At 38.8% G+C, this 12,799-nt stretch overlaps 1 protein-coding gene across 1 annotated transcript in view; it reads left to right on the forward strand.

Annotated features, from left to right (window-relative positions):
* LOC119795966 (seizure 6-like protein) overlaps nt 1-12,799 on the forward strand; it is a 199,611-nt gene that overhangs the window by 154,503 nt on the left and 32,309 nt on the right. The window contains exon 10 of the mRNA XM_038304232.1: nt 4,412-4,608. Coding sequence (XP_038160160.1) covers nt 4,412-4,608 — 197 coding nt within the window. The remainder of the gene's footprint in view (nt 1-4,411; nt 4,609-12,799) is intronic.

Here is a 12,799-nt window from a genome sequence, read left to right on the forward strand (position 1 = left end):
CCATGATCTGCTTATCTGTTCTCCATTTTTCATTTGGATGAAATAATAGCTGCATGAATCATGACAGCAGACAAGATAGAGGAGAGCAGGAGGCGGGGCTACCAATCTACTTGCTCTGGAGAGCAGAGTTCGCTGCTTTTAGATGTTGTCTCCAAAGTCTCCAGTAACAGAAAAAAGTCACTAGATTTGGTGCTAAGCACTTTTTTGTTGTTTAATGCGCTAGAGGGGTCTGAAAAGCACAAATAAGGAATAGCTGTAATAAACATACATGTAAACAGAGTTTTATGGGGCCCCCAGGAACTTGGGGCCCTAGGCAACTGCCTAGTTTTGCCTAATGGTAAATCCACCCCTGATCTCAAGGCACTTTGCAGAGACACTTCAATCAGATCATGCAAACAGTCTGGTAAAGCTTTTACATCTAAGGAAAGTGGCTGATTGAGATGAGGCATTGACCTTGCGGGATCCACAGTGTTTATAGATTGCATAAGCATTAATGGTATATTCAACATCATCTACATTGATGATGTGTTTCCATAACCTGACTCCGCCAGATGGATTTGCTCCGCATATCCATCTGGAAACCTTCCGTTGAAGTAATTTTGGGAAGGGGCGAAAATACTGGTTAGCTGATTGGCCCATGTTGGTGATAGACGGGCAAAATAAACTAATCAGATCAACCAAGCATATGACGTAACAGAGCGACGACGAAGAGGAGCCAATTGATAGATCAAACTCTTGCCGAAACCAGTCGGGAGAAGAGCAAAAACATCTTTTCCTCTGAGAAAAGCCTCCAGAGCAGTGTTTTGCTCTTCTTTCAGTGAAGAAATACTCTGTAATTCCGATAAAACTTGCTCGATAGCCACGCTAACGCTAGTTTCATCGGCTGAAGCCGCCATGTTCTTTAGACTGAACTGTCGCGCTTCTCGTTGCGTCACACCTCAACCCGCCTCAAAGCCAACGCTGATTGGACGTTCGTTTGGTGAACGGCTCCAAATTTTCTTTAACGGAGAGTCTCCAGACTGATCTGCGAGTGGAACCTTGAAAGCTCGCAAGATCAGGATGGTCTCACTAGGCTAGTGTTTCCATGGTTTCCACAATGGAATGACAAAAGGAGAAGCAAAGGCAGTTAACCCCATTAAACTGAACAGTTAACCACTGTGACTGTCCGAGCCAGTAACGCCCACTTTTCACATGAAAAAGTAGGTCAAACATGGTCCAAATTTTCGTTCTCCAAAACCCTTAAAGGTGGAGGCCTAAATGTTCTTAAACTAGCCTTTTTTTAATACTGTTTTTTTCTGAACACAAAGACTATATTTAATGCCCTTTGCAGCATGGCACATTCTTCCTAAAACACATTTTTTGGACTAGGGGTGTGGGAAATAATCCTTTTGGCGATATATTATGATATTCGGCTGCCCGATATAATATCGACCTTTCACAACATGTTTACCTACAACAATGAGGGAAAATGTGCTACCTCTGCACCGCCACTCTGGCAGATGGCGCTCTGGAGCCATTTTGTTGTGCAGCACAGCACCATTCGGTAGTTCAAACCCCAAACAACATGGATACCAAAATAACAAAATAATCAATATCTTCTGATGAACATATACAGCACTTGCTTTATTTTATCTATTCATTTGATTTTGTTACCTGGGAAAAATATCGCAATATATAGTGATATAGCAATATGGTGATAATATCGTATTGTGACCCAAGTATCGTGACATGTATCTTATCACAACACCCATATTAACACTCACCCCTATTTAGGACACAGATGTAAAGCCTAAAGCATGCTCCTCCTCCATTGCTATTAGCACTAAAAACTCCAGTCAAACCTTTCCCAACTACCCTGTCGTGTTTGTTTGTGGAGGTTGTGTCACAAATTTCTCTGTGCTTTATGCATAGCTTGCTTTACAAATATCTAAGAAAGTAATCAGTAATATGGAGCATATATGTTGCCATTAAATGCTCTGTCATAGGCCATAAGTCCTACAATGGAAAAATAGAACTTTTATGTGACCTGGCTTTATATTATTAGGAAAAAACACATCAAATCTGCCCAAAGAGGAAACGTTTTGGCAGTACAACAACATTGCATTTAGACCAGATAATTGTGGATCAATAATACATTTTTCAATAATTTTTTTCTTCACTTGTGTAATGTCATACAGAAATTGCTTTGAAACTCCATGACTTATGAAAGGCAGTCAAAAATTAAGATCTTGGGGAGAAAGAGGGTTAAAGAAAGAATCCATAGTTAAAAATAAGTCTTTTGATGTTTTTTTCTTCTTTCTGCACAGTATATGATTACCTTTAGGATACAAAATGTTTATGAACATATTTGAAATTATGATTTAAAAGGGCCTCTTTAGGTGTTGTCAGCTAACAACTTAATACGGGGGACATGGTTCAACAGGCCCATCAGGAATAAGGTTTTACCTTGAAATAAGAACAAAAAGAGAATAATATGGAGGTGATAAGGAATTAAGAAGGGAATGAAACTAAAAAATAACATTAGTATAAAAAATAAAGCTTAACTGAAAAGTCAATCTGGAAGATTGACCCACCTGCGATGTCCCTCGTTCAGCTCCAGCCAATCACCTCTGGGGTCACATTTTCTCCAAAGCCAATCATTTTTCAAGATCCCCTTCATTTAGGTCCTGGCCAAGCTTCTCTCTCCCACACCCAAGCAAACTTTCCACCACCTACAGCCCATCTCCTCCCTCATTCTCAGTCCCAATCCCCCACTGGCTTATTCCACCACCAGCCTCCGGGCCCCGGGGGACGACTACTATCAACCTTTTCTGTGTTATTCATCCAAGCACATGCTGATTCACAGCATCGATGACTTCTGCCGGGACCTGATTGCCACAGAACATTTATTCATTTATGTCTTTATCTGCTTCTGTCTCCTTGAACCCCAGTCGGCCTCGGCAGATGGCCGCTCACACTGAGCCTGATTCTGCTGGAGGTTTCTTCCTGTTAAAAGGGAGTTTTTCCTCTCCACTGTCACTGCATGCATGGTCAGTGTAAGGGATTGCAGAGAGTCAATGAACCCTCGATATAAAAATTTTGAAGAATATGATTGTTACCTGTATAAATAAATGGAAATACTTTTCTAATTGCAGCTTTTCTCTGAATCTGACCAGGTTGAAATAATTTTAACCCTGTAATGCCAAATGTATCATATTTGATACGTACGGTTTCTGAAATGTTTTTGCGTCTAACTCCTTTTGCTTAATTTAATGGTAAAAATTTTGCTCAAAATCCTATTGTACACAATCAGATATACCTGATAACAGAGGGCAGAAGACTACATAAAAAATAATCTTGACTTATCGCATGGTAATAAATTATTAATATCAAAATTGTATTTTTGTTTTTTGTTTTTTCTTTTTACATATTTTGTTAAAAGGCCAAATAAGGACTTCAAACCAAAAAAAAGTAATTTTCTGTTTTGTTTTTTTCTTGGATTGGGCTTTAAAGGGTTAAAACTGAAAAAAAGAAGAAATGTTGGAACCGAAAGAAATGATTTAAGACTATAACGTTTTTTCTAAAGGGGGTCATAGAATGCAAAACCGAGTTCATTGTCATAGATGAATAACAATAGTTCAGTGGGTGAAATGGACGTACAAAGAAGTTCAAACCCCATCGACACCTCATTTCTCTCTCACAATTCTAAAGTTCCACCAGAATTGACGACAGTTTGGGGATGTTGCCTTATTTGTTTTTGGCCTGTACTTTTGTTGTCCCGAAACCAGAGAATATTTGGTGCTGGCGTCTTACTGTAGATGTCAGTCATCATACCACATCCAGTGTAATTTACTGTGAGTCCAGCTCCCACGCTGAGGAAGGCGGCAGTAAATCGAATACAAACCTGAATCTATAAAGTAGTTTCAATCATCTTTTCTCAGTTTTAAAAAGATTTTTCAAAAATATTTTGAGTTCCAAATTATTATTTTTTTTCAGTTTAAAAAACAAACATATTTTTAAACAACATTTACAACATTTCTAATTTACTTGAGATGTTATATATGTCATCTAGTCAAGCACATCTGTTGTTTTGTAAAGTTAAGTACTTGATGAATAACAGCTTTGCTTGACTTTAAGTTGCAGAGTTCAGATTGATTTGTTACTATGAGATACTATTTTATAAATCAGGCCATTGGATTTTTCACCCCACGTGTTTTAAACTTCCCAAACCCGAGCTTTAGGTAACTTCTTTGGTTTGCTAAACATGTCAGAGGCTATGAAGACACATTTCTGGACTATCAGAAACTTTCTGCATTCAGCTTTTGGTGTTTCTGATTTCTAATGCATCCAGCAGTTAACACCTGTTCTCTATGTCATCCTAACCAGCCTTACAAGTTGGTGTCTCCCTTTTCCTCACTCTCATCATCCTCAGACTTAACATCAGTGACAGCGACATGTTGACCTTCACTGATGGGGATGAGGTCACGACTCGGATCCTGGGACGCTACGTCGGAGGCAGCAGCCCCTTCAAACTGTCCTCCACCACGCCGGACTTGACCGTCACCTTTCACTCCGACCCTGCCGGGCTCGTCTTCGGAAAGGGCGAAGGTTTCATCATCAATTATATGGGTGAGTGCGTAGGAATATCTAGACCTGGACTCACCAGGCTGAAGCCACAGATTTGCCACAGATTTGAAGGAATACGATGGAGCATTAGGGACAGGCTAGAGATTTTTATTTTTTTATTTTTATTTTTTTTTAGAATAAACGAGTAGTATAAATTTGTAATATTACGATAATAAAGCAACATTACGAGAATAAAGTTGTAATATTACGATAATAAAGTAACATTGCGAGAATAAAGTTGTGAAGTCATCATACCACAACCCATTTCAGAAAGAAAGCTTCGAGCTCCGACCAGCAGATGACGGACGACCAGCTCCACCAATCAGCAACCTGAGTCCACTTTGACCTCCTGCTCAATTTGATGCTGGTTCGCTAACAGATGTCTTTATTAGTCAAACCAGAGCCAAAGTATAACTTCAGATGATGCTCAACATACGTCATTTTAGGGAAGAAAGTGCTTCTTGTACCAGTTGTCATAAAATACAACTTTTTTCTCGTAATTTTAGGACTTTATTCTCTTAATATTATGACTTTATTCTCGTAATTTTATGACTATTCTCGTTGTGACTTTTTTCTTGTAATATTACGACTTTTTTCTCGTAATTTTACGACTTTATTCTCGTAATGTTCTGACTATTCTCGTTGTGACTTTATTCTCGTAATTTTAGGACATTATTCTTGTAATTTTACGACTTTATTCTTGTAATGTCACAACTTTGTTCTCGTAATTTTGTGACTATTCTTGTTGCAACTTTATTCTCGTGATTTTAGGACATTATTCTTGTAAAGTCACAACTTTATTCTCGTAATTCTCGTTATGACTTTTTTCTTGTAATATTACGACTTTTTTCTCATAATTTTCCAACTTAATTCTCGTAATTTTACGACTTTATTCTCGTAATGTTATGACTATTCTCGTTGCAACTTTATTCTCGTAATTTTAGGACATGATTGTTGGAATTTTACGACTTTATTCTTGTAATGTCACAACTTTATTCTCGTAATTTTATGAGTATTCTTGTTGTGACTTTTTCTTGTAATATTACGACTTTTTTCTCGTAATTTTACAACTTTATTCTCGTAATTTTACGACTTTATTCTCGTAATGTTATGACTTTTCTCGTTGCAACTTTATTCTCGTAATTTTAGGACATTATTCTTGTAATTTTGAGGCTTTATTCTCGTAATGTCACAACTTTATTCTCGTAATTTTGTGACTATTCTCGTGGCAACTTTTTTCTCGTAATTTTAGGACATTATTCTTGTAATTTTACGACTTTATTCTCGTAATGTTACAACTTTATTCTCCTAATTTTGTGACTATTCTTGTTGCAACTTTATTCTTGTAATTTTACGACTTTATTCTCAAAATAGAAGAAAATAAATCTCTTTCCTGGCCCTAATACTCTGTCATGAAGGAGTAACATAAAAAGACCCTAAAGTTTAATTCTAATTCTATCTTTTTATTTTTATAGCTTTTTATTTTTTATACTCTACTATTAAAATGATTACTATTACTTTAAAAAGTGAAAAATAAATTGTGGGTGTTTATTGTTAGTGTTTAGTTTTTTGTTATTAGGGTTGTTTTGTCAGTGAGAAAAGTGTGTCTGAGCCTGAAAGACCAGAAAATGTTTCTTCCTGCTGTTTCACTAACGATGAGGCTGAGTCTCTTTGTCCACTAAATCAATTTGAACTGATTTTATTGAGCTACACTGATTGTTGTGAACTGAAGATTTCTGTAATCATTTAAGGGGAAGAAGTATTTAAAAAGAGCAGGCTAAATAAATCCCTAAAAGGAAGATTTAAGTATAAACAATGGAAGGAATGTGTTAACATTAAACATTCTGATTTTATTTTTCATTTCTTTCTTATTTCTTCTCCATTAGCAGTGTTTTTACTTGTTTTCTATCAGCTTTAAGTTGTGTATTGGAACCATCAATTGTTGTGAGTATCATATATTCAAAATGAGTAACTAGATGATTTGTACTTAAAATCTGCAACATATTTTCAAGGTAGTTATAAAGGGAAGAGTTAAAACACAACAGCCAAGCCTGACAGTCTAGAAATGGGCAGAACAAAGAACTATGAAAAAACGAATCACTAACCAACCAATCTGTGTATTTTATGTATGGCTGTTTCCTGGGTCAGTGCTTTATCTAATAGGGTGATGACTTCTCAGCTTTTCTCCTCACAAATGATTTACTGTAGCAACGTTTGCGTATTAATGACTAAAATGATGTTTATTCCAATGAAATATGCACAAATCACTTTTAAAAAACTCCCTATTACTGTCAACAGGACTAAAGTGAAACTTTTTTCTTAGAGGGAGGTTGAAGCCTTTAGAGTTGCAAAAAAAATATAAACAAAGAAAACAGTTGCCTCCTTAAGGGCTGGTTATACTGTCGCTGCAGCGTGTCGTAGTGAGCTTGTCGCTAATTTATTTATTTTTTTATTGATGCCCAATATTGAAGCGTGCTCTGCGCTATGTTATTCCACGCCACAACGCAAGAGGGACAATCAGGAACTAGCTGTGGGTCTAGATACGGCCGAGGTGGTGAGGAAGTGGGGGCAAGTTAGTGCGACAACGGAGGGACATGAGGGCGAAAAAAAGCGGGGATCCAGGTGGAAAAAGGGTCCCAGTGTTCTTGCGCACCTCGCTATTCTAGCTGGTCCATCTTCACAAGTTGTTTTGCAAAATGGCGGTCATACAAACAAAACAAGCCAGTAAGGTAACAAACTGGAAATATGCATAGTATAGAGTGGATGTAGATTTGACCAATCAGAGGCCTCCTGTCTACGGTCACCTATAATTTTTGGAGAGGTGCAGCAGAGTGTCTGCGGCAGGGGCGGGGGCATATTTGCATTCACTGCAACACACACGGACAACCTGGTTTCTGAGTGTCAATCAGCCTTTAGGTGTGAGGGTGTGCGTGAATGGTTGTTTGTCCTGTTTGACTCTGTGTTGCCCTGCGACAGACTGCTCACCTCTCCAGGCTGGACCCCGCCTCTCGCCCACAGGCACCAGGCCCACGACGACCCTGACAAGGATTAATCAAGAGAAAATGGATGGGTGTTAAATTCAAAGGGTGTCTGTGGATAGAAGCCAATGAGAAGCCCCCAAAAGTTTGGGAAACCCTTTTCTAAAAAAAGATCCATAATGGAGGATGTGTTTGCTTGCTGATTGGAGAAGAAATAAAAGGGGTGATAGATCAGCTTAAGCAGAATATCAGTTTAGAGTGTTAGAAATGGGCAATTGCAACTTTTTGGTCAGTTATATATTACCTTTAAAAAGATGTTTGCTTTGAGATTAGTTTAACAGGAAGTCATGTGAGGTTGACAGTTTGTTTTCATTCTTATTTGTTTGGGAGTGTGGAGACTAGTAGCCATTTGACATGGCGTCCATTGTGTTATTTGCCTTTTGGTTACATTTTCACACTTTTTGTTTTAAACTGAAATTTCCCAAGAACAACAAAAGACGGAAAAGCTGTATTTTTTAGTTCATTCATTTCAATTCTGCAATTCGTCCTCAAGCAGCCTCTTCCATTTTTCATGTTCTCTTTTGTCCCGTCGCGTTCTCATTTGGCTTTTCTTTCACTTTCCCTCTGCCCTGATTCAATCACATCCTATTTGTTTCAGCGACTGAACAACGGCACTCTTTCACATACAAGTGTGGGGTTTCAGAGGCTGCAGCTTCCTCTGCTCTTTTCACGGCGTGATCTCCAGTGCTTCTCAGATTCAACACCTGAAACCAATTTAGGTTCGCGCTGAGACACATGCGGTCCAATTTACTTGTCACCCTCTCGACATCACAAACTACCACGCATTTCCCAGAGGAGTAAATTATGTAGACACAACAAGAGGGCTACTCTTTTTGCATATGAGCACAAACATTCAGGCTGCATAGCGGAGGATGAACAAGTCAATAGAAAGTGATAAATTGATCCCAGAGCTTCAACTTACAAATCCCTGCGGCCCTTTTAAAATGTATAGAGTTATGTAATCTGGTTAGCCAACAGTTCAATCATTAAATACACAAAGGGAACAACAAGACAAAATCTCCATATTGGCAGTAGCAGCCATTCAAAATGCTATTTAAATGGTCCTTCCCAGTCAAACGCCAGCTGAATGACAGCCTACTCCCCTGCAGCTCCGAGCAAAATCCCCTCCAACTTCCAGCCACTGGCCTTCTCCTGGGCATGCTCTTTTTTTTACTCTGACTCCACAATTTCACTGAATTACAGGGTCTGACCAGGAGATGACACTTCTCTTTAGATATAATGTCCATCCATCCATCCATCCATCCATCCATCCATCCATCCATCCATCCATCCATCCATCCATCCATCCATCCATCCATCCATCCCTCCATCCATCCATCCATCCATCCATTCATTTGTGATTTGAGGACCCAAAAGCAGAGGCAGGCAGGCAGATGTGAATTATAAGTAGATTTAATGATGAGTACTGAAACAAAGTCCAAAACCACAGGCAACAGGAATCCAAAATCCAAATGAAAACAAAGTTCAAAAAAACAAATGAGAAACCAAGAGTTAAAAAAAATTCAAAGATCTAAAGAAAAACATGAAAACACAAGTCAAACGTTACTAAAAACCTAGGAGTAATCAGGGGAAGAACTGTAACGAGGAGGAAGGCTCAGAGAGACGAGTTGGAGGAAGACTGACAAGGTTAGACGAGGACGCAGCAAAGAGGAACTGAAGAGAGAGGGCTTTTAAAGGAGACATATACCCCATTTACACTACCCTTGAAAAACCGTGCCGAGACCGGTCCAAGCTCAGTAACTGAGTTAACTTATCATGTGTAAATGGAAAGCAAACTGAACTGAACCGAGCTAACTGCAGACCAGTTCCAGAGGTGGGCTCGGCTCGGTTCTTCCCTGGCTCGGTTCTCTGATAGCAAGAGCACATGAGCAGAACGCGTCATCTCCGTCTGGCTGCACATCCCGATTCACACTCCATTCCAGTAGTTGGCAGTAATGCCCCTCCGGAAAAAGAAGAACAACAACTTCTTCTTCAACTTTAAAGAACAATCAAAATATTCTCAACCCAACATTTTAAATAAAGGCATTTTAAATAATAACGCCAAAGCACAGTAATGATAATCAAGCATAACTTTCTGAATGTGACGGGCGCCGCCATTTTGATTTGCTTGATTCCCTCCTTCTTCTTATTCTTGTGTTTTATAGTGGTTGTCAAACAACTTTTGGTGCATTACCGCCACCAACTGCTTGATTTCCTCCTTCAATACTGGCAGTAATACCGTAGATCGTCACTAGGAGGCGAGGAGTTGAGGAACTGAGATAGCGTGATGTGTAAACGGTTGTCAGAACCGAGCTCAGCCTGGTTAACTGATCCAAGCTTGGACCGGTCTCGACATGGTTCGGTTTTTCAAGGGTAGAGTAAATGGGACTAAAGACAAAGAGAGGGCTAATGAGAAGATGGGAAACAGGTGAGGACAGAGCAGAAACAAAACAGGAGCTAGGGAGAAAGAAGAACACAAGAGGGCAGCAGAGGGCAACAAATTAAAAACCTGGAAGACTGACAATAACAACAAAATAATAATTAAACCAGTAGGATTATAACACATGGAGAAAAGTAAAACTAAAAACTCAAAAGAAAACATAACAGAACCAAGACTAGGACAGTAACTGAGAAAAAAACCAAATAACACACTAAACTAAGAATTAAACCATAAAAACTAGGAACCAAGGAGAAAAGTAACACTCAAAAGAAAAACATGACAGAAAACAGAAACCTAACACCAGTCACTTGGGCCAGCTCCTCCAGGGGAACCCCAAGGCGTTCCCAGGCCAGCTAAGAAATATAGTCCCTCCAGCGTGTCCTGGGTCTCCCCCTGGGCCTCCTCTTCCCAGTGGGAGATGTCCAGGAGGCATCCTGACCAGATGCCCGAGCCACTTCAACTGGCTCCTCTCGATGTGGAGGAGCAGCGGCTCTACTCTGTCTCCTCCCCCGATGACTGAGCTCTTCAACCTATCTCTAAGGGAGAACCCAGACACACGGAAAAAAGTTATTTCAGCTGCATATTTAAAAAGGAATTGTAGGGGACCAGCTAAGGACAAGCAAATGACCAGCCAAGGACCCATCAAGGAAAGTGGGGGAAATTTTGATTGGTCACTACTGTAAATAGAATAGAATACAATAGAATTCAACTTTATTGCCATTGCACTGTGACAAGTACAAGCAACGAAATGTGGTACCGTTCCATGGGGTCATTTTGTACCGGGCCGCACAGAAAAAAAGTATATATATATATATATATATATATATATATATATATATATATATATATATATATATATATATATAAATATATATATATATATAATTTATTGACGATCAGAGTCTGAGTGATGTTTTATTTTGAAAAATATAAAAAATTGCTGTATTCTCTCCCAATTACATCAGTCGGTGCATCTGTGCCTCTTGACACAGGTTAATTCAGTTCAAGACTCATCCTGTCTATAACATCCTATCTTTGTGAAGCGGGATTTTCTGCGGTTACAGCGACCAAAACAAAGCTACTGAGCAGACTGGACATCAGGAGCACGCTTCGTCTGTCATTTTCTCCGATTACGCCTAGATGGGACCGGCTTGTTTTATTTTTATGCTGTTTGTATTTGATTTTATGCCAGTCGTATCATTTCACTTGATCGTGTTCCACCCCCACCCCGGCCGGTGCGTGAAAATACTGTCTGACATATAGCGGTACGTGGTGCAAAAAAGGTTGGGGACTGTGCTATACAGGATATAAATATTTTTACAGGTGTATGTAAAAGCAAAAAGTAATAGTTAGGGACTGTAAAAAGTTGTGCATGAATTTAAATATGAATTTGGGGGCTACATGCACAGATTACACAGATTATACAGAATATACAGGAATGTTAGGAAAAAAAAATATGTATTAGCGGGTTTATAATACAAGATAAATAATGGCAGATAAGATTTACAGATTTACAGATTATATATAGATTGTGTATGTGTGTGAGGGGAAGAGTCCATGGTATGTTTGTTAGTGTGAGGACAGTCCATATGTTATTATTAATGGAACGGGGATGCATAATATAGAAAAATAGAAAAAATTATATCACACATGATATTATTATGTTTCTGTTTTTTTACACCTCAGGCCCTCAGAATAAAGTCCTCCAACAAAGAGAGGCAACTTTTAAAAAATCATGGCATTTTTCTGATTTAATCAGATATGACTAATTGAAAAAATATCTACAAACAGAAAAACTAACTCAAAGATAAAAGTCTTCCTCCACTAGGAGATAAAAATCCTTTTTTAGATGAATGTTTGGTGTGCAAAGAGTCCTTCACTGTTTTTCTCCATTCAGTCTTTGAAGACAGCAAACTTTGTAGTAGCCCAATTATTTTAGCATCACAGCTGTCCTTTCAATATAGATTATATTTCAATTCTTTTCTCAAAGGTTGTTGGTGTCATTTCCAGGTTGAGAGAGCTGATAAAGAGAAAAGGACTCGTGCATCAACAACCGGAGCCTAAAACTCATCTCAGTACTTCCCCCTCAAAGCATTAATCTACTTCACACCTGGTTGTTAATGTTTCCCAGATGCTTCTAACCATTTTCACGAGCATCTAAAGAAAGCAAGTAAAAAACATTCCCAGTGGAATTATTTCTCATTTAGGTGACTGCTACATAAAAAAAAAACCCATTGTGGAGTCTACACTGAGGTGTTCTGGTGAATTACGCTTTCATTTAATCTTAACCAGAATAAAATAGCCTTTTGGTTGTTTTTTATCACTCGTATTTTAAACAGCAAACAAATATGACTGATTGATTGACTTTATTGATCTCACAGTGTTGTGTTAGACCAGCTTTTTTTGCCAATGGAATGGGAGCCAAATGCCAATTGTTATCAGGGCAACCATGTTTGAAAAACACATGTTAACCATTTAGGCCCCGTCCACACGAAGCCAAACCCTGGCCTAAACGCACAAATTTTTCACCAAACCAGCCTCTCATCCACACGAAGCCGGTGTTTCGGGGGTCTGTAAACGATCTCTTTTTTATTCAGCGTTCAGAGTGGGAAGATTTTGAAACGCCGTTTTCGCGTTTCCATCTTTAGGCTCTAACCGCATTTTTTTTTTTACACGCATGCGTCATAGCGTCGCCTCTAAACACGCATGCGCGACA

Source organism: Cyprinodon tularosa, unplaced genomic scaffold, assembly GCF_016077235.1.
Source record: "Cyprinodon tularosa strain WSP-4 unplaced genomic scaffold, ASM1607723v1 ctg529, whole genome shotgun sequence".
NCBI lineage: Eukaryota > Metazoa > Chordata > Actinopteri > Cyprinodontiformes > Cyprinodontidae > Cyprinodon > Cyprinodon tularosa.